This window comes from Notamacropus eugenii, chromosome 2, assembly GCF_028372415.1.
Source record: "Notamacropus eugenii isolate mMacEug1 chromosome 2, mMacEug1.pri_v2, whole genome shotgun sequence".
In the NCBI taxonomy this organism is placed as follows: Eukaryota; Metazoa; Chordata; class Mammalia; order Diprotodontia; family Macropodidae; genus Notamacropus; species Notamacropus eugenii.
Window position 1 is genome coordinate 23,388,919 of NC_092873.1, and position 22,293 is coordinate 23,411,211.

The following is a 22,293-nucleotide window of genomic DNA, read 5'->3' on the forward strand; positions in this document are numbered from 1 at the left end:
AGCTCATCGCTCTCATCCCAGTTCATTAGATATTCATTACCTGAAGAAATGTCATAAATTGTTACTTATGTATCCCTATGTATCAAAATCTCTAATCATCTAGGAATAAATAAATATTAAAGTTACTAAAATATAGCTTATGGATTATTAAATAATAAACAAAGACAGACATGTAACCCAGGGTTAAAGCCTGGTGAATTTGCAAAAGACTTTCCTTACAGTTGGAAAGAAGGATTATTCCATGTTCCTTGTCTGTATGTGTGAAAGATGAAGTTAGTGAGAGTATGGTAGAAGGGAGTGTTTTATGGTGACTTTTGGCTTGGATAGAGGACATATATGTTTCCAAGCTCTTTTCAGAAAGAGGTGTCTGGAGACAGACGAGTATGGAAAAATCAAAAAACCAGCACCTCAGCATGTCCCTTATTTCTAGTTTGCTACACTAAAGACTTGGGGGAATCTCCTTGTGGGTGAAATCAAAGACTCTCTCACACACACATTCTCTCTCTCCCTGTTTCTATCTCTGTCTCTCTCTGTCCCTGTCTCTCTGTCTCTCTCTCTTCCTCTCTCTCTCTGTCTCTCTCTCTGTCTCTCTCTCTGTCTCTCTGTCTCTCTGTCTCTGTCTCTGTCTCTGTCTCTCTCTCTCTCTCTCTCTGTCTCTCTCTCTCTCTCTCTCTCTCTCTCTCTCTCTCTCACACACACACACACACACACACGCACAGACACACAGACACACACTCTTTCACTCTCCCTGTTTCTGTCTCTTCTCTCTGTCTCTCTCTGTGTCATGTTGTCTCTGTGTGTATGTCTCTCTCTCAGAGATATTTTACTCCCAGTAGGAGAGCACATTTGCTCTGTATTTTGTATATTGTCTGGCAGTTCTAACAATTCTAGTTTGTATAATATTGAGGATTATTATTTTCTATTGGCTTGGAGAAGTGGATTTATTTATTCTTCAACATTTGTGTTACTAGCATTCAGGAGGGAGTCATGCCTTGGGGTGAAGCTTGGTTCATTAATTCTCTATTAAAAGGTAGTGACCAGGAAAACAACTTGAACCTAACAACCCTTTTCCTTAGACTAACAATGCAGATCGAATTCTAGTCGGGCATCCTTCTCTAAGGAGAGCAGAGTGGGCCAGCTTCATAGTCTCCATGTATTGTTCATAACTAAGTAAGTACTGAGTCTCCCTTAAAGAGGAGTAGGTTAGATTCCTGAAACACACAAAAGGGATCTGGAAAGGAGGGAAAGAGGCAGAAATTAGGGACCATGTGACCATGGGTAAAGCCCATGTGAACACCCCAGTGCCTCAGGCAAAGACTGTGAGTCAGGTTGTATTTGTGTTGATGGCAAAATCACACATACTTACCCCCCACCTCCAAGAAATCCTGTCCTTGGAGTATAGAATTTTATCACGAACAACACTTATTATACTTTGTGTAATAACCCACACAAATAATGGCTCCATGCACCAATTGTTAGGAAGGTAATTTAGGGCGTGAAAATAAGGAAATTTCTGGTAAAGAAACGGGTCTGTTATAAAACCTCTGCTTTTGGATGATATTTGGCCCTTGACACATCTCTCTTAAATACAAACGAACACATATAACCCTGTCTTTCTTTGCCTTCCCTAAGTCAGCTTTAAGGACATTAATTTTAGATGGCATGAACGTCAAAAACCAAAGTTGAAATAATCAATCACTTGGCTCCTCTGACAAGAGACTGAATGTTGTCCCGGGTGATTGGCACACTCTCAACTTTGGGTCTTGTCTTAGGGAGGAATATTTGTACCTTCATTAGGTCCTTGGGTGAGATGCAGAAGGAAGACATTGGTATTAGAACTCATTTGATGTTGACTTCTTAATATTGTTAAAAAAAACACTACATCTTTGGAGGATGCCTAGTTAGAACCTTCTTTATCAGATGGTAATACAAGGAGCTCACCAACAGCTGGACATAGATTTCACTCTGCCTGAGACCCTTATTGGCAGTGTGACCCTGGGTGAACCACTTACATTCTTAATGCCTCAGTTTTCTTATCTACAAAATGACAGGGTTGGATTTGATGAACTCTAAAGATCTCTCAACTCTAAGTCTGAGCCTGGGCTCCCTTTCTGCAAGTTTGATGCTGGGGCTGGCTTAAGGTGTACAGAGAGTGGAAAGTCCTGACAATCTTCAGAGGCTGAAGTGGGTGGGGTTACTTAACTTTCACTCTTTACACCATGGAGAAATATGTAAGTATATCAGGAGTGTAGATCCCTTGAGTTCAACAAAGCATTAATAAATACTTATTATGTGGAAGGCAGTATACTGATCAGCACCTGAGACAGCAAGACAAAGAGTGACCCAAGCCCTGCCTTCAAAGGGGCTTACAGTCTAATAGGAGGGATCTATCATACAACACACAAAGACAAGCATGGTACAAGGTAGGATGAGGACAAAAGAGAGCCCAGCAAAGGCTTCTGATCACTCTTACCTGGTGAGGTGGGCTGGGTCAGCAATGTGCCCCTTGAAGGAAAAGAGGGGCTTCACTAAACAGGGATTCTGTTGGAGGTACACCATCCTCCGGTCAATACTTCAGTATTAACTTTCACTTCTCTCTCCCTTACCTCTAACATGCAATCAGCTGTCACATCCTGTCATTTTTGTCTTTGCAGCATCTTTTTTATCTTTATTGCTACGCTCATCACCCTAGGACCAGTCCTCATGACCACCTGCCTGAACTATTCCAATAGTGGCCAATGTGTTGTCCCACCGCCTGGAGTCAGGAAGATTCTTCTCCATGAGTTCAAATTTGGCCTCAGAAACTTATTAGCTGAGTGACCCTGGGCAAGTCACTTCACCTGGTTTGTCTCTGTTTTCTCATCTATAAAATGTGCTGGAGGAGATGTTAAACTACTCTGGAATCTCTTCCAAGAAAACCCCAAGGGTCTACTCAGCGCAGCAGCAGCCCTTCTTTCTCCACAGCGGTCAGCTACGACCCCCGGTTCCCCAGAAACCATGTCGAAGGGACCCGCAGTTGGCATTGATCTTGGCACCACTTATTCCTGTGTGGGAGTCTTCCAACATGGGAAAGTGGAGATCATTGCTAATGACCAAGGAAACAGGACCACCCCCAGCTATGTCGCCTTCACCGACACAGAACGTTTAATCAGTGATACTGCAAAGAATCAAGTTGCAATGAACCCCACCAACACAGTTTTTGATGCCAAACGTCTGATTGGTCGCAGATTTGATGATGCAGTTGTACAGTCAGACATGAAGCACTGGCCTTTCACAGTGGTGAATGATGCAGGCAGGCCTAAGGTCCAAGTGGAGTACAAAGGGGAGACCAAAAGTTTCTATCCAGAGGAAGTGTCTTCTATGGTCTTGACCAAGATGAAAGAAATTGCTGAAGCTTATCTTGGGAAGACCGTCACAAATGCTGTCGTCACAGTACCAGCCTACTTCAACGATTCCCAACGTCAGGCCACTAAAGATGCTGGCACCATTGCTGGTCTCAATGTGCTCCGAATCATCAATGAGCCAACTGCTGCTGCTATTGCTTATGGCTTGGACAAAAAGGTTGGTGCTGAGAGAAATGTGTTGATCTTTGACCTTGGAGGTGGTACTTTCGATGTCTCCATTCTTACCATTGAAGATGGCATCTTTGAGGTCAAGTCCACAGCTGGGGACACCCACTTGGATGGGGAGGACTTTGACAACCGAATGGTCAACCATTTCATTGCCGAGTTCAAGCGAAAGCACAAGAAAGACATCAGTGAGAACAAGAGGGCTGTTCGCCATCTTCGCACCGCTTGTGAACGTGCAAAACGCACCCTCTCTTCTAGTACCCAGGCCAGTATTGAGATTGACTCCCTCTATGAAGGTATCGACTTCTATACATCAATCACTCGAGCCCGTTTCGAAGAGCTGAATGCTGATCTCTTCCGTGATACGCTGGACCCTGTGGAAAAGGCCTTAAGAGATGCCAAGCTAGATAAATCACAGATTCATGACATCGTCCTGGTGGGTGGTTCCACTCGAATTCCGAAAATCCAGAAGCTTTTGAAAGACTTCTTCAATGGCAAGGAGCTCAACAAGAGTATCAATCCTGATGAGGCTGTTGCTTATGGTGCAGCTGTTCAGGCTGCCATTTTGTCTGGAGATAAACCTGAGAATGTGCAGGACTTGTTGCTGTTGGATGTCACTCCTCTTTCTCTTGGAATTGAAACTGCTGGTGGAGTTATGACGGTTCTGATCAAACGTAATACCACCATCCCCACCAAGCAGACACAGACATTTACCACCTATTCAGACAACCAACCTGGTGTGCTTATTCAGGTTTATGAAGGTGAGAGGGCAATGACAAAGGATAACAACCTGCTTGGCAAATTTGAGCTCACAGGAATCCCCCCAGCACCCAGAGGTGTTCCTCAGATTGAAGTGACATTTGACATTGATGCAAATGGCATTCTCAATGTTTCTGCTGTGGATAAGAGAACAGGCAAGGAGAACAAGATCACCATCACCAATGATAAAGGACGTCTGAGCAAGGAAGACATTGAGCGTATGGTCCAGGAGGCTGAGAAATACAAGGCTGAGGATGAGAAGCAGAGAGACAAGGTGTCTTCCAAGAATTCTCTTGAATCTTATGCTTTCAACATGAAGGCTACAGTGGAGGATGAAAAACTGCAAGGCAAAATTGGTGATGAAGACAAACAGAAGATCCTTGACAAATGTAATGAAATAATCAACTGGCTGGATAAGAACCAGACTGCTGAGAAGGAAGAATTTGAGCATCAGCAGAAAGAGTTGGAGAAGGTCTGCAACCCCATCATTACCAAGCTGTACCAGAGTGCAGGGGGCATGCCAGGAGGCATGCCTGGTGGATTCCCCGGGGGTGGAGCAGCCCCATCTGGAGGTGCTTCTTCCCGACCCGCCATTGAAGAGGTGGACTAAACAACAGAAGAAAGAGCATTCCACACAGCTTTTCCAAAAATTGAAGGACTCAAAATTTGTAGCCAAGGCAGTGGCAGTTTAAAAGTAACATTTAAGCTACTGTATAAATCTGGGCATTCTGAATACTTGAATGTGTGCAGAGGGGAGAGAAGGGAACAACATTGCACTTTATCAGTACTGTAAACAAGTGGAAATGCAATTCTTGTCCTGGAGAATAAAAATTATTTAAAATTGGCACCAAGAAAACCCCAAATGGGGTCATGACTGAGAATGACTCAACAAGTGCAAAAGCTACTCCAGTCTGTCCTCACACCCACAGGTCCCTCTCAGTAAACATTTACTCCCAGTTGAATAAGACTCCTCCCCTGCCTTCAGGGACCTTACCTTCTAGCTGCAGAAGTAAAACCTAGAGCAGATAACCATAATCCTGGGCTGGAGATACAGCAGAAACTGACCTTAGGTTCTAAAGGGAGAAAGTTCATCCTCTGAAGAAAGTTCGTTTTCTCTTATTTCTACTTTTCCTACTCAGCACAAACTCAGGAATGTGCAGACACAAAAAATGTTTTAGCTGGAAGGTCAATTGGTCATTTATTAAGCAAAGAAACACAAAAACCAGTCTCTGCCTTCAAGCTCAATCTAATGTGGGAAATGACATGGAAATAACTTCACACATAGAAGATACAGGCAGAGTAGAGGGAAAGTCACCTCAGGAGGAGGGATGAGCATCTGGGACCTTAGAAATCAGCCAGTCTCCAAGTGAAGAAAGTGAATTCCAGAGGAACTGCCTCTAGGGTACACAGCAAGTTAGCAATGGAAGCAGGGCTCTGATCCCCTTGGTAGACTTCTCTTGCACCTCTCTTTATTACTGAAGTGTCATAATTCTATTTCTAGGACATTTGAACACAAACAATGACTAAACAAAATTTCACTGACATTTCACTTTTTCTTTCATTGCCTCTATGAATGATATGTTTGGATCATGGAAATTAGTAGAAAATTAAGGAATGGAGACCTGAACATGTCACAATATTTGCTCTGCATTCATTTGGGCTCATATTTTAATTACAAATTCGCCTAAGTCCGACACAACTTAAACATCATGGAAAGCTCGGGAAGCCACTGGGTAGTGGACAGGATTCTCAAGGAGGTATTTCCATAAGATGGTTCAATAAAAGTGACTCATTGAATGAAGGCACAGAATGTTAATTGTCAGTATTTGAAATTAAATCTCTTTTGTGCTTAATGAAGCAAATTGGAAAGCAATGAACTTATTGTGATTATTCCTAATAATTGAATAAGATTAAGTAAGACGTAGAAGAGCAAGGCTTGTCTGTTAGACTCGTAATTAGTTGTACTCTTAAAAAATATTCTTATATCAAGGTACTATGAAATTTGCCCTTTTGATTTTTGATGGCCTCAACTTCAGTTTTTTGTTTAGTGTTTTTTATTTTTCCCCAGTTACATGTAAAAGCAATTTTTGGACACTCATTTTTAAAACTTTGAGTTCCAAATTCTTTCATTCCTCCTCCCCACCCCACCGTACCACCTCACTGGGAAGGCAAGCAATTAGATATAGGTTATAGTGTGGTCATGCAAAACATATTTCCATAATAGTCATGTCAACTTCAATATTTCAAATTATGTTGATGGAACTGTGTCTAGTTACAAAGTAATTCTAGCTGAAGATAGATAAATAGGTAGATAGACAGATGGATAGATGGATGGATGAATGGATGAATGGATATGAATGGATAGATAGGCATTGCCAATGTGGGAATTTTTTTGATTGACTACACATATTTGTTACAATACCCTCATTTTTTTTCTTTTTTAGGTAGGGGAGTTGGTTGTTGTCCTTCATCTTCAAAGGGACCAAAGTGACATCACCATGATAAAGTGAAGATTCATCGTGTCCTACTGTGGCTGATCAGACCAATACGAGCTTGTAATGCTCTACCACAGGTTGGCCACAGTCCATGTGAATATTTGGGGTGGATACTCCAAATTTGCACATCCTACATTTCCTTTGCACTGTCTCAATTCTGCTTTGCTCTTGGAGCACAGCACCCTTTCTGATGTGGAAACAGTATGCTGAGTGGTCCTGGGCCAGTGTCTCCCATGTCACAGTCAAATCCAAAGTTCTTGAGAGAGATCTTGAGAGTGTCCTTGTATCGCTTCTTGTGATAGAATTGGAGGGTTAGTACATAGAAGGGAAAGAAGGTAGATTCTGGTTAAATGTTCTTTAAATTTAATTTAAAAAAAAATAAAGTAATTAGCAATAAGCTGGTTAAAAATCCATGCAAGCATTAAAGGATATTAAACTTGGAGAGAGGTAAGAGATCAGTTAACCCAATCCCTTCATTTGACAGATGGGGAAATGGAGATCCAAGACAGGGGAAGGAATTTGTCCAAGGCCACACTGATTAGGAGGAAGTGGATACTTCATTTAAGAATTCATGAGAGATAAGAAGAAACTCAGGTATAGCCTGGCATGTTTCTTAGATTTTAGGCGAACAGATTACAAAAAGTTCAGAGGGATAGAGAAGACCCAGTGAAGTCAAATTCTAAAGGGTAAGATGGGCCAGAAAGGATGCTATTATAAAGACATACAGAGAAACAATTCCCATAGAGAGGAAAAAGGAGGGGGTCCAAGGAGAGCAATTAGATGCCCAGAGACTTTGCCAATGAACTTAGCCAGATGTGCCTGTAATGCCAACTCCTGGGGAGGAGGAGGCTTCTGGAGCTCTTGAACTCAGGAGTTCTGAGATGCAGTGGGATCTACTGACTGGGTATCTGCACTAAGTTTGATGTTAATATAGTGAACCCCTGGGAGGGGGTTCCACCAGGTACCCTAAGTTTGGTGAATAGGCTCAGTTTAGAAAAAGAGCAGGTCCAAAATCTGGTGCCAGATTCTCTGAGGAGGATCAGGCCTATGAATGGCTCCTCCTTTTCAGTATGAGCAAGATAGGGAGACTCAGATTGTTTTAAAAAGCAAACACAAATGTGGGAACAAAGGGAGGTACCAGGAAAAAAATAAAGAAGGATGACATGGTTCTATAAGAATAGTGCCAGAGTGGGGACAGAATCAAGATGGTGAAGTAGAAAGATGGACTTACTCTAGCTCTACCTTCAAAGCCCATAAAATATCTGTAAAAAATGACTCTAAACAAATTCTAGAGCAGCAGAAGCCACAAAATGAAGGAGTAAAACAGATTTCCAGCCCAAGGCAGCCTAGAAGGCCAACAGGAAGGGCCTACTGCACCAGGCTCAGAGTAGAGTGTAGCCCATGAAGCACAGCCCAGCCTTGGCTGCATGGGGCTGGTAGGGACAGGACTGGAGCAATCTTCAAGGTGTGGAATCCTGGGGAAGCAGTTGCAGTTCCTATATTTCTCAACCCACAAATGCCAACAAACACTTCAAAGGTCAGTGAGAAAGCTCTTTTACTTGGGTAAGAAGGGAACTCCATCTGGCCCCAGCTGCAAGGTAGCAGTGGTCCCTGAGGCAGCAATATCCATTTAGGAGCCCTCAGCCTAAAGGCCCTGGGGAATCAAGCTGCCAATCTGGATCTCAATCCTGAGTGGTGGCCCTGGGGTGAGGAGGAGAACTGGCATTGTGCAGCTGGAGGCAGTTGTGGAGAGGGAATTCTACTCCTAGATCCTGGGCAGAAAAGTTTGTAGTTGCTCCCAGATCAGAGTATAGGGTAGGAGAGGAGTAACTCCTCTCTCTTAATTGTGCTACCTCAGAGGAACTGAGAACCTACATGTCCCTAGAGTATACCCTCCACTTGATAAAGGACTCAAAATTCAAGTAACAGACTGGGAAAATGCCTCCAAAAGGGAAAAAAAATAAGACTATAGAAGGTTACTTTCTTGTTAAATAGGTATTTTCCTCCATCCTTTCAGATGAAGAAGAACAATGCATACCATCAGAGGAAGACACCAAAATCAAAACTTCTACATCCAAAACCTCTAAAATAAATACGCAATGATCTCAGGCCATGGAAGAGCTCAAAAAAGACTTTGAAAATCAAATAAGAGAGGTGGAGGAAAAATTGGGAAGAGAAATGAGAGTGATTCAAGAAAATAATGAAAAACTAGCCAGCAGCTTGCTAAAGGAGACCCCAAAACATGCTGAAGAAAATAACACCTTTAAAAATAGATTAACTCAAATGGTAAAAGAGGTCCAAAACGCCAATGAGGAGAAGAATGCTTTAAAAGCAGAATTAGCCAAATGGAAAAAGAGGTTCAAAAGGTCACTGAAGAAAATAGTTTTCTTTAAAAATTAGAATGGAGCAGATGGAAGCTAATGACTTTATGAGAAACCAGGAAATTACAAAGCAAAACCAAAAGAATGAAGAAATGGAAGACAGTGTGAAATATCTCACTGGAAAAACAACTGACCTGAAAAATAGATCCAGGAGAGACAATTTAAAAATTAGGGGACTACCTGAAAGTCATGATGAAAAAAAGACTTTAGACATCATCTTTCAAGAAATTATCAAGGAAAACTACTCTGATTTTCTAGAACCAGAGGGTAAAATAAATATTGAAAGAATCCACTGATCACCTCCTGGAAAAGATCTGAAAGGAGAAACTCCTAGGAATATTGTAGCCAAATTCCAGAGTTCCCAGGTCAAGGAGGAAATATTGCAAGCAGCCAGAAAGAAACAATTCTAGTGTTGTGGAAATACAATCAGAATAACACAAAATCTAGAAGCTTCTACATTAAGGGATCAAAGGGATTCTACATTAAGGGATCATATTCCAGAAATCAAAGGAACTAGGATTAAAACCAAGAATCACCTACCCAGCAAAACTGAGTATACTACTTCAGGGGGGGAAAATGGTCATTCATTGAAATAGAGGACATTCAAGCATTTTTGAGGAAAAGACCAGAGCTGAATTAGAAAACACGACTTTCAAACACAAGAATCAAGGGAAGAATGAAAGGGTAAACAGTAAAGAGAATTCATAAGGGATTTACTAAAGTTGAACTGTTTATGTTCCTACATGGAAAGATAATATTTGTAACTCGAGACTTTTCTCAGTGTTTGGGTAGTTGGAGGGATTATATACATATAGACAGAGGGCACAGGGTGAGTTGAATAGGAATGATATCTAAAAAAAATAAAATTAAGGGGTGAGAGAGGAATATATTGGGAAGAGAAAGGGAGAAATGGAATGGGACAATTTTTCTCTCATAAAAGAGGCAAGAAAAATCTTTGTCAGTGGAAGGGAAAAGGGAGGAGGTGAGAGGAGAAAAGTGAAGCTTACTCTCTTCACATTTGGCTTAAGGAGGGAATAACATGCTCACTCAATTTGGTATGAAAATCTACTTTACATCACAGGAAAGTAGGGGAGAAGGGGATAAGTGGGGTGTAGGGAGATGATAGAAGGGAGGGCAAATGGGAGGAAGGAGTAATTAGAAGCAAACACTTTTGTGGAGGGATGAAGTCAAAAAAGAGAATAGAATAAATGGGGGACAGGATAGGATGGAGGGAAATATAAGTAGTCTTTCATGATATGACTATTATGGAAGTCTTTTTCATAATTACACATATATAGCTATATTGAATTGCTTACCTTCTCGGTGGAGATGAGTGGGGAGGGAGGAAGGGAGAGAAGTTGGAACTCAAAGTTTTAGGAACAAAGGTTCAGAATTCTGGGAAATAAGAAAATACAAAGTAATGAGGTATAGAAATCTATCTTGCCCTACAAGAAAAGAGAGAAGATGGGGATAAGGGAAGGGAGGGGTGTGACAGAAGGGAGGGCAGATTGGGGGAAGGGGTAATCAGAATGTACAGTGTCTTGGAGTGGAGGGAGGGGAGAGATGGGGAGAAAATTTGCAATTCAAAATCCTGTGGAAATGAATGTTGAAAACTAAAAATAAATTAATTAATTAAAAAAAGAATAGTGCCAGAAGTGTTCATGCTCAGATTCAGCTGAGACTAGTTAGGAAAAATTAAGAACATTTTCTTTTTTCCTTCCTCATTTCCTTCTTTCTTCTTTCCTTCCTGCTTTTTTCTTTCCTTCCTTTCTTTTTCTTTCCTTCCTTCCTTTCACTTTTCCTTCCATTTTGCTTGCCTTCCTTCCTATTCTTTAAAAGCTCTATTATAGAAAAGTGCTGGATCACTGAAGGGATAAGACTGTGACTTATGGTGAATGGGACAAAATGATGGTAACAGATGAAGGAGAAGGGGCAGGAAGCCAGCATTGATTTCTTTTCCTTTTTTCTGGCAAAGAAGATAATGTTCCCCCAGAAAGGACAGGACAAGTGGTCAGGAGGGAGTTAAAGCCCAAGATCCAGAAGGAGCTAGGGAGAAAGCACCAGCTGCCCTTGGTGAATTTCAGTCACAAGACACAGAAAAACTCCCTCTCTGGACAGTGAAAGAACACACAGTTGTGATGACTGAGTCACTGTCCAGGATCTTGGACAAATCCCGGAGGATCAGAGGAGGAGGGCAAATGTCTGGCTTTTCAAATCAAGGAGGAGAGGGCAGTGTGAATGCTCTCTGGGTTGGCAAACTGGATTTTGATGCCCGAGGATAAATCTAACATGAATTATTAAAGGCAGGGCTGATGAGCATCTGTAAAAGGATGTGAAAACAGGCAAGACCAGACCGCGCTCATCACCTTTCCTGATGGATATACCAGACTAGTGAGAGGCAGGTGTGTGAATAAATGAGCCAGTTTCAGCACCAGGACTAGATTAGCATTCTGGTTCTGAGTGGCACTAGGGGGTACCACCATGGATAGAGGGTCTGAGGTCGGGAAGATCTGTGTTCAAATCCTGCTTACCATCTGTGTGATCCTGCACAAGTCACTGGAGCTCTTCCTGCCTCAGTTTTCTCAACTATAAAATAAGGATAATAATAGCACCTATTTTCATTATTTCGAATTATATTTAATTTACTTTCATTAACTCAGCACCATGCCTGGCACATAATAGGTACTTAACGAACACTTGTTTCCTTCTTTTCTTTCTCTGACAAATACTAGTTGTGTGATCTTGGGTGAGTCATGTCACTTCTCATGACTCCTAGGCAACTCTTGAAAAATATAAATTTCCAAACAGTTGCTGATATGAATTGGTGAAGGTAGTTTGCCTACTGTGAGGGAAAGGTAGCTGAAAGTTTTCTATGCCAATGAGATCATAGGTCTGGACCAAACAAAAATGAGGTAGAACAGATGAATGCTATAGATATAGATTAACTTAGCAAAGCATTTTGCTTGTGGAAGAAATGGAGAAATTTGAACTAGATGACAGTATGGCTAGATGGATTTGGAACTGATTAAATAGGTGAACTCAATGAATAATTCTTATGAATGATTCTGTGTTATTTTGGAAGAACCCCAATGGCATGCCTCAGAGATCTGTGTTTGGGTCTCTACTATTTAAAAATGCTACCAGTGCCTTCTGTAAAGACACTAATGTTGTCCTTATAAAACTGGAGATGGCATAAAGCTGGGAGACAGAAAGGTAGAAGAAAGAGTTTGGATAGAAAAAAGGTCTGAAGAGGCTAGAGTACTGGGCTCAATCTATTAAGATGAAATTCAATGGAGTTAAGCAAATGTAATGTCTTCTACACAAAACTAACAAAAACTAACGATGAATCTCCAAGATAATGGAAGCATGGCTATGGATAAAATGGAAGCAGTTCATCTAAAAATATTGGAGATGGAGTGATGTAAGTGGACTGTAAGTTCTACCTAAGTCAATACGGTGACATAGAAACCCAAAAAAATCAGCTCAAACTTAGACTGTATTAAGACAAATAGACTCCAGAAGGAGGGAGGGAACAGTCTCTTTGAAAGCTATATTGGTCAGATCATGCCTAGAAAACTGAGTTTCAGCCCTAGACATCATATTGTAGGAAGAAAATTGACAAGATAGAAATTATCTTTGGGACTGTGATTGGGATAGTGCCTGGATTCAAATTTATGCCATTAGAGAATTAGTTGAAAGAAATGGGCATTTATCTGAAGTCTTGGTTGGGCAGGGACACAATATCTTCATTAAAGGTATGACATGTGAGAGAGACCAGATGTGATCTGTTTGACCTTTAAGGGGGAAGACTGAGAGCTAGCATTTGTAAAGCTCTTTAGGGGCAGGTAGGTGGCACAATGGACAGAGCTCTGGACCTGGAGACCTCAGACACTTACTAGCTGTGTGACTTTGGACAAGCCACTTAACCTTGTTTGCCTCAGTTTCCTCATCTGTAAAATGAGCTGGAGAAAGAAATAGGAGACCACTTTAGTATCTTTGCCAAGAAAACCCCAAATAGGGCCACAAAGAGTCAGACATGACTGAACAACAACATAGAGCTCCTTAAGGTTCACAGAGTATTTACAAAGATTATCTTGATTGATTCTCATAATAGCCCTGAGATGCAGGTGCTATGGTCATCTTCATTTTACAGGTTGGAAAACTGAGGTGAGTTGCCCAAGGTCTCAGAGACTCAGAGTCCAGGGCTCTATCCACTGAACCATCCAGCTGTTCAATGGAACATAAGTCCTCTGGAGCAGTAACTTCAGATTTTGTCTTTGTATCTCCAGAGTCCAGCACGCATCTTGAACATAATAGGTGCTTGTCAGCTCCCGTGCAGGTGGGAGGGGTATTTGGGGCAGAGGGTCCTTCTTAGCTTCTTTTGAATGATATCATCTTGGCAGCAGCTTTCATTGCTTGCAGATAAGGAAGGGCAAGGGATAGGGTTAGGACAGAGTCAGCTCTGACAAAGAGGAGTCCCCCAACATGTTAAATGTCTCAGTTTCAAATGCTTGAAAAAGAAAAACTCTGCCCCATGATTTCTTGTAGTACTGAGGGCATTTTACCACTACTGTCACAGGCTGGGTTTCAGTCACATAAGTGCTTAAGAAAACAAAAAAATGGCCCAAAAATTATTAAAGAAAAGACTTACCCCACCCAAGCCCAGATGAAATGGGGGTGGGAGAGGGAAGGATGGGGCTGGCTATAAGAAAAGTTTATTTGCCCAGTGACTGGTGATGGGCCTGGTTTATGTAATTTACCTTCTGACACCCCAATTAGGACATCCTCCAATTGTCTGAGACTGACTCTATTGCAGCTTGACAGACTGAATAGGAAAAAGTCTTTTTTTGAAAAGCCCAGGAATTGACAGATCTAAATCAGCTCTTTGTTTTTTAACTATGAAGCAATAAAGAAATATTTTTCTGCTATGAAAAACACACACTAGCTTTGTCTATTAATTCCGAGGCTTGGGAAATCCAGAGTTTATAAAAGGCAAGGATCACTTTAATTGTTATTTAAAAACACCCCACAGCAACAATAATATCCCTAATTTATCAAAAGCTCAAGGTCATCCTGGACTGCTTCCTTTCCCGTACCCCTTGGCCCTTACCTGCCCTGGTCACCAGATCCTCCCATGATGAAATGATTCTCCCATGACAAAGTCCTCATCTCTCCTCTCCTGGTTCAAGCCCTTATTACCTTGCATATGGAACAGTCTAGTAATTTCTTGATTAGTCCTTCTGCCTCAAGTGTCTTTTTCCTCCAATCCATAACTGCCAAAAGAATCTTCCTCAAGTATAGGTCTGACAATGCCACAAATCCATGGCTGTGCTCAAGATTCATTTGTTGTTTCCTATTGCCTCTAAGACAAAATACAAATGGCTCAGCTTGTCATTGATGGTCCTCCAGGAGCTGGTTTCAGTCTATGTTTCCAGCTTAACATCACATTTCTCCCTGTCATATACTCTGTGTCTGAGCTAAACCACACTCCCAGCTGGTTCCCAACTTATCATGCAATCTTCCATCTCCATGCCATGACATAAATTACTCTGCACATGCCAAAATGGGCTTTCACCCATGTGAAAACTCAGGATAGTTATTTTTTTAAACCCCACTTTAGGTGACTTTTCCTTTATGAAGCCATTTCCTTCCTTTTCTCTGGCCACCCCCAGTCCTCCCCTCTCCTTATCTTTCTCACCTCACTGGTCTTTCTTTTTCCATGTACATGCCTTATGCCTCTAGGAGAATTGTGTATGTGTGTTCGTCCTTCATTGCCGAAGAAGACCATGCCATCAGAGAAATAATGGCATGACTTGCACTTGACTTTGTTTTGACTTCTCCTCCAGAGCCATCTGAATCTAGTGACCAGATATTCATCAGGATGACTGGAGATGACCCAGGATGAGGCAATTGGGGTTAAGTGATTTGCCCAAGGTCACACAGCTAGTAGGTGTCAAGTGTCTGAGGTGAGATTTGAACTCAGGTCCTCCTGACTCCTGTACTGGTGAAGGAGAATTGTGTAAGGGTCTTAATGGAAGGATGAGTCCATCCTCCCTTCCCTGCTGCCCTCTGGGACATGATCCCAATCCTTTAGTCCTTGAGGGTTCCTGTGGCAGGGGAAAGTTCTTTCCCCTCTTTGGTGCTGAAGGAAATTATACTAGACCAGGTCTCTGACTTCCCTCCTTCCCTATAAGCATGGACCTAGAAAGGTCCTTAGTTTTCACTTGTGGGAGTAGAATGGGAAGAATGGTCTAAGCCTCTTATGGAACAGTGGGCAGAATGCTGGGTTTGGGTTCAGATCCCAATTCTCACCATGGCTGCACAGGATGTCACTGGGTTCAGAAGTGCACATCTGCAGCAAAGGCAGCTTTTCCTGAGAATTGTCAGATCTACAGGTAGGGGAGAGCCAGGCGTGAGTGGGCAGGTGTTGTGTAGAGGGGCGCTGCCAGCTTCCCCATTCCCCCAAGTGACACAAGACTCATGTTTGGGTTCCCAGACTCGGCTGAAGCTGGGCAGATGCCAGCTTCCTGAGTCGGAAACTGGCAAGGCTTGTTAGGTCGGCTGCGGGAAGAGGGACTTCGTTCTTCAGCCATGTAGCTTGTGGATCCAGCAAACAATGGAACAGAGGGTGGAATTGTTCAGAGAAGTAGGACGGGGGCTCTGAGAAAGTCCAGGACTCCACTGAGAGGTTCATTCAAAACCACCAGGAGCCTGGGAAACAGGCAGGAAGAATTAAAAGCATGTAGGGACAGACAGGGATCTGACCCAGGGGACAGAGCTGGAACCCAAAGACTTTCTCATAACCATAACCCCCAGGGGAGGGGGCGGGGAGATGGGGCTGAACACACATTCTCAGTGAGAGTCACTGTGGGGTGGGGAGAGTCCTTGACCAAGGTTGAGGACACCTGAGCTACTGTCTAACCTCTACCATTTGCTAGGCCGGTGGCCATGCTAATTACTAACCTCCCTGAGCCTCTACTTTCTCATCTACTAAATAAGGAAGATGCTATCAGTGAGCACCTACTTAAATGGGATAACAGATGCAAAGGGCATTTTCAAGTGTTCTGAAAATGTCCTTTGTTGCTATTAAAACTCCCCTTCTCACCAGCTAAAAGCAGCTGGGTAGCACATTGGATAAAGTCAGGAAGACCTGAGTTCAAACCTGACCTCAGATACTTTACTAGCTGTGTGACCTTGGGCACTTAACCCTGTTTGTCTCAGTTTCCTCATCTGTAAAATGAGTCAGAGAAGGAAATGGCAAACTATTCCAGAATCTCTGCCAAGAAAATCCAAAATGGGGTCACAAAGAGTTGGACATGACTAACAATGAACCAAAACAACTTACCAGCAGTAGTGTCTGGATTCCCTTCTTGCTCTCAACTTTGAGTTAAGACCTTGAAGGCCTTTGTTAAAATGTATGTGAGAATCTATGAGTAACCAGTAGCACCTGAAGTCATTGTCAGCTATTAACAGCTTGGAACTGGTTGCCCCATTTTCTAGCAAATATCAAGAATGATGTAGAGAGAAGAGGGGAAGAGCAGTAGGGGATTTTGGTGGGTCTCCCAGGAAGGGTCCTTATGGCCATGCTAGTATTTGGAGCTACACAGGTCCTCAGAGAACAACCAGTCTTAATTCCTCATTTTGTAGAAAAAGCAACTGAAGTCCAGGGAGAAGAAGCCTCTGGTGTTAGCCAGGAAACAGAGAGGATAACAGAGGGTCAGATCCTGTTTCTCCAACTCCAAACCCATCCCTCTTTATATTCTACCACACTGCCTCATAATGACTTATGGATTGCCCTGATTTATCGCCCCCTAACCCTGACCCTGACAATGATTTAGTAGGCCAGAAATCATTGCTTTCCTAATTCCTCTTGTCCAAATGTACCTGTCCTGTGTCCCATTTTCTCCGTAGTAGTTTGGGTCTGAGGCATGGGGAAGGAGCATGGATAAAGGTTGTGGTGTGTTGGGCAAGCATTGCATCCTCGGGTCCTCCCAAATCTAGTTTTGGGCTGGCTGTATTACATAAACATCTCCTCAATGGCTGAAAAGCTCCCTGCCCCTAAAAATGGAAAAGAGCTAGCGAAGTCAGAAAGGACAGGATTTATCCGAAGAGATTTTTCCAAGAAAGGTAGGACAGGGGCTCAGCAAAAGATTATGATCAGTCTCAATCAAGACCATGTGAGACAGCTGAACACTGGAAGAGAAGGTCAGACAGGAAAAGGAAACTGAGGCCTAGAGACAGAGAGAGGATTTTCTAGCATCACACATTCATTTCAGAAATATCACCCCTCCAAAAAAAATGAAAGACAGATTTTCATGAATTATTTACCATCCATTATCCTCCCCTGGGAAAAAAAAGAGAAATTAGTTAGATAAACAGCATAGAGAAAAAAAAGATTTATGGAATTATAATCTGTACAAATCAGCAGGTCCATTCTGGACAATCTGCCACCCCAGAGGCTGCAGGGATTTTTCCAAAGAAGGAAAAACCAGACTACCCTGTGCTCATAGACACAGGGAGCAGCATTTTACAGAGGAAAAGGCAGTCATGCCACTGTCTGAAGTCTTCTGCTTCAACCCAAAGGTATTTGTTCCCTTTCCCTAATGCTCCTTCCCATTTTCCCCCTCTGTGCTTTTGCTGAGTTTGTCCCACATGCCTAGAATACACCAGCTCCTCATATTCACCCCTTAAACTCATAGTTTCTCTCCTCCCCAGTGAACATAAGCTCCCTGAGGTCAGATGCCGTAGTGTTTCTGTATCCTTAGAGTCTCCGATGACCTGAGTTTGAATTCTATTTCTATCATTTTACTAGAAATGTGGTCCTGAGCAAGTTGCTAAAGTCCTCTGGATCTCAGTTTCCTCAGTTATAAAATGAAGTGATTAGATTCAGTGGACCCTAAGCTCACTTTCAGATTTAAGGCTGTGTATCTGCAAAAAAACCCAAAAAACCCAAAATGAATGTTCTTTAAAGTGGACATTCTGCCACTCGTCCTTGCCAAATCAGCTAGAGAACAGAGAAGGAAAGAAGCTGTCTCTGGGGAAGAACGTGGATTTGGTCAGTGTTGGTGTTTGTCTGCCATGCAGTCATCAATGACACCAGGCATTCTGGAGCCCCAATGTTTTGTGGCCCCAGAACATTCACAAGGTGGACGTGCTGGCTGTGTTGATTCAGCTGGATTCAGGCAAACCTCTGGTCATAGGGAAGGAGCAGAGGAGGACTCCCAAGCCTTCACTGAGCCTACCTGTGCTTTAGCCCAGTTCCTCTGGACTATGGGGAAGACTCTAGCCTATCATATCTCCTAATTAGGGTAGAACCCCCAAACTACCCTGTTTTAATTCAACTCTGCACTGCCTCAGCAAAAACCTGATCCTCCCATGGGGTATCTAAATCCCTAGTGGTTTGGCATGTTAGCAAGGAGAGTCAAGTCTATATCTGAGAGTGAATAACTGAGGCTTTCCTTTGCACTGACCTGTGTTAGACTTGTTAAGGAATTCTACCTCTTATCAACAGTTAATGGGTAAATGACTCAGACACCTTCCTCCCTTTTCTTGTCCTATTGTCCATTAGTTAACAAGTAAGTCATTTTTAACCAATATCAACCAATTCCTGTAACATTTCAAGAGTGCCTAAGAAAAGCTTAATTATTTTGTGTTTATCACTTACTTCAGTCTGTTATTAAATGACAGCTCCATAAGATAGAGTCCATTAAGAGAAGAATGAGCTTTTGGAGGACTCTAAAACTCATTGTAGGAAGGGGTATAAACATTAACCACAAGAGCTCACATGTTCTTGCTTAAGATTTATAAGGTGCTTTCCTCCCTCAGACCTAAGGAGGTAGCTGCAATAGGTATTACTATTTCTATTTTACAGATAAGGAAACAGACCGCAAAAGGGCCAGGGATTTTCCCATAGTCACATTAACTAGTTTTGGAAGTGGGACTTGAGCTCATGTCTTATGACTGTCCACAGTGGTCCATTCATGACACTGAGTGTAACAGAGTTTTCAGGTCAATGTCTTTGAAACATATTGGATTTACTGGAATTAAGGTTGGTGAGAGAAAGGAAAGGAAGGACATAAGAGGAGAATACCAGGTTGTAAAATCTTGTAGAGACACTTGTGAAGTAAGGTATAACTATCCCAAAGCAGTTCCTTAAACAAGTATGTGAATATTGTCACCAGTGTGACCAGAAGGAGTTTTACAATGACTTGTTTAGATTATACCATGGGAGTAATTCTGCCATAGTCATGTGTTTGCTCACTCACAGAAGAGGAGAAACTCAAGGGATGCCTCATCATACTCCAGATTGTCAGGGACAGTGAACAGTTCATTTTTTAAATTTTAAATTTAAAAATTTAAAAATTCAGTAGGTCAGAATCAAGATTTCAGAATACAGGACAAAGAATAGCCAAACTCCCCCAACACAATTCCTTCATAAAGATTTAGAAAATGTGCCAGAACAAGTCCTGATTAGGAAATCTAATAAATCACAGATGACTATATTTCAACTCCAAATCAGCATGGAGAGACAGACAAAGAGCTCTGTGGACACTGGGGATGGGGTATGGTCAAAGGTGCAACATGATCACACCTATAAGATTGGCAAACATGACAGAACAAGAAAATGATAAATGCTGGAGAGGATGTGGAAGAGTTGGAACACTATTTCATTGTTGGTGGAGCTGCGAGCGCATCCAACCATTCTGGAGAGCAATTTGGAACTATGCCCAAAGGGCTACAAAAATGTGCATACCCTTTGACCCAGCAATATCGCTACTAGGACTATATCCCCAAGAGATCATAAAAATGGGAAAGGGTCCCACATGTACAAAAATATTTATAGCAGCACTCTATGTAGTTGCCAAAAACTGGAAGTCAAGGGGATGTCCATCAATTGGGGAATGGCTGAATAAATTATGGTATATGAATGTAATGGAGTACTATTGTGCCATAAGAAATGATGAACAAGAAGACTTCAGAGAGGCCTGGAAGGACTTATATGACCTGATGCTGAGTGAAAGGAGCAGAACCAGGAGAACTTTATGCACAGCAACGACCACAGTGTGTGAGAGTTTTTTCTGGTAGACTTAGATTTTTGTAATAACACAAGAACTTCTTACAAAAAAAAAAAAATCCCAATGGTGGTTCTCAAGGCAAAATGCCTTCCACACTCAGAGAGAGAAATATGGAAGTCACTCACATAATGTAACAGATCATGTTTGTGTATGTGTATGTGTTTGTGTATCATGTTCTGATTTGTTATACGATTTCTTTCATTTATCTTAGTCTGACTACATAGCATGACTATAGTGAAAATATACTCAATAGGAAAGTATATGTAGAATCTATACAGAATTGTATGCAGTCGTGGGGAGGGAAGGGGGGAGTGGGGGGTAGATGGGGGGGATAAAATCACAATTGTATGGCAGTGATTGTTAAACATTAAAAAATAAAAAATAAAAAAAAAAAGGTGCAACATGAAGAGCAGAGGTGGAGAACTTGTGACCTCATGGCCACATGTGCCTCTCTAGATCCTTAAGTGGGGTCCTTTGAATCCAAACTTCACAGAACAAATCTTTTTATTAAGGTGCATTATAGAGCATTCCAGTATGCAAATGGAAAGAAGACTAAGTTGCGGACCAAGAAAAGAAGAGGTCCCAGGACAATGCAAGATGTAGGAGCAGGTGCCAACTCATTGCTATAATATTCACTACCTATTTTGGGGTCACAGATCAAGGATGGATCAAGGAGGGATCTGCACATAGGGTGGTATTACATAAGGAGTGCTAATTGGCCATTGGCTGTACTAAACAAGGAACAAGTTCAGAAGTAAATAGTGGCTTTGTGTCTCGGACTCTAAGAGCTGAATGGGAACTCAGTCCCAGCCTCCAGCCCACCCTGGAGCCTACAACTGAATTACCAGGTCAGGAATCTCAGAACTGAGGAAAAGTAGAAGGACCCCAAAAGATGAAAGTCCAGCTTTGGAATTTCTCCCAGAAGTGCACAGACACCAGCTTTAATATATAGTCAGAAGTCATAAAGTAGGATGGAAGAATGAGGAAATAACAACAACAGCAAAAGAATTGCACAATGAAAAGCTATTATGGTAACAGAAACAAACACAAAAGAAAATTACTCCAAAACATACACAAGTACAACCTCAAAGAAAAATGGAACTTGGGCACAAGTTCAACATGAATTCCTGGATGAGATAAAGCAAGGATTTTTTTAAGTGTTATATAATGATTTTTTTTTCCAAAACCAAATAAGAGAAATAGAAGAAAAAAGGGATAATTGGATAATTACCTCCTAAAAGAAATATCATTTCATTTCATTGTATTACATATTAGATTAATTATCATATCATATTATATATTACATTATAGCCAAAATAGCAAGTTTCTAAGTCAAAGAAAAATATCCAGAGTAGCCAGAAACAAAGAATGCAAGTAGAGAGAAGTTACAGTCAGGATCACAGGAGATTTATCAGTTGCCACTAAAAGGAATAGAGAATTTAGAATACAATATTCTAGAAGGCAAAAAGAATAAGCTTGCAAACAAGATGTAAATCTACAGAGGAAAAATGGACCTTTAATCAAATAGAAGACTTTTAAGTATTAAGAAAGAGAAAGTGTATGTCTATGCATTGAGTAGGAATTTTAAAACACAAACACAAGAGTCAAGAAAAACATAAGAAGGCAAACATAAGCAAGCAATAATAAAGGACTAAACAATGATAAACTCTTTATCTTCAATTGGAGGGAGATGGCATATGTATTCCCTCAGACTACTATAATCATCAGGAATTATAGAGGACATCTAATTAGACAGAAGCTCTGGGAGTGGTTATGTTATTTCTTGATGGTTCTAAAATAAAATTGTAGAGACTGGAAAAGAAATATACTAGGTAAGAAAAAGCAAAGGAGGAGAATAATTGGGAAAATTATCTCACATAATTGGGATACACTCCTAGAAATCTATACAAAAAGTAGGAAGGTATGGGAGGAAGCAGGTGCCAACTCAGCTGCATTCTCATCTGAACTGGTCAAGGAAGGGAAGAATGCAACATCACACAAACAGAATTGGGTA

The 22,293-nt window shown here is 41.7% G+C and overlaps 1 protein-coding gene across 1 annotated transcript; it reads left to right on the forward strand.

The window, feature by feature from the left end:
• Window positions 1-2,929: 2,929 nt before the first annotated feature.
• LOC140524705 (heat shock cognate 71 kDa protein-like) lies at window positions 2,930-5,168 on the forward strand. Its single transcript, XM_072639432.1, has one exon. It carries the CDS (start codon window positions 2,998-3,000, stop codon window positions 4,936-4,938), a length of 1,941 nt encoding a protein of 646 aa, XP_072495533.1. The 5' UTR covers window positions 2,930-2,997; the 3' UTR covers window positions 4,939-5,168.
• The last annotated feature ends 17,125 nt before the right edge of the window (window positions 5,169-22,293 follow it).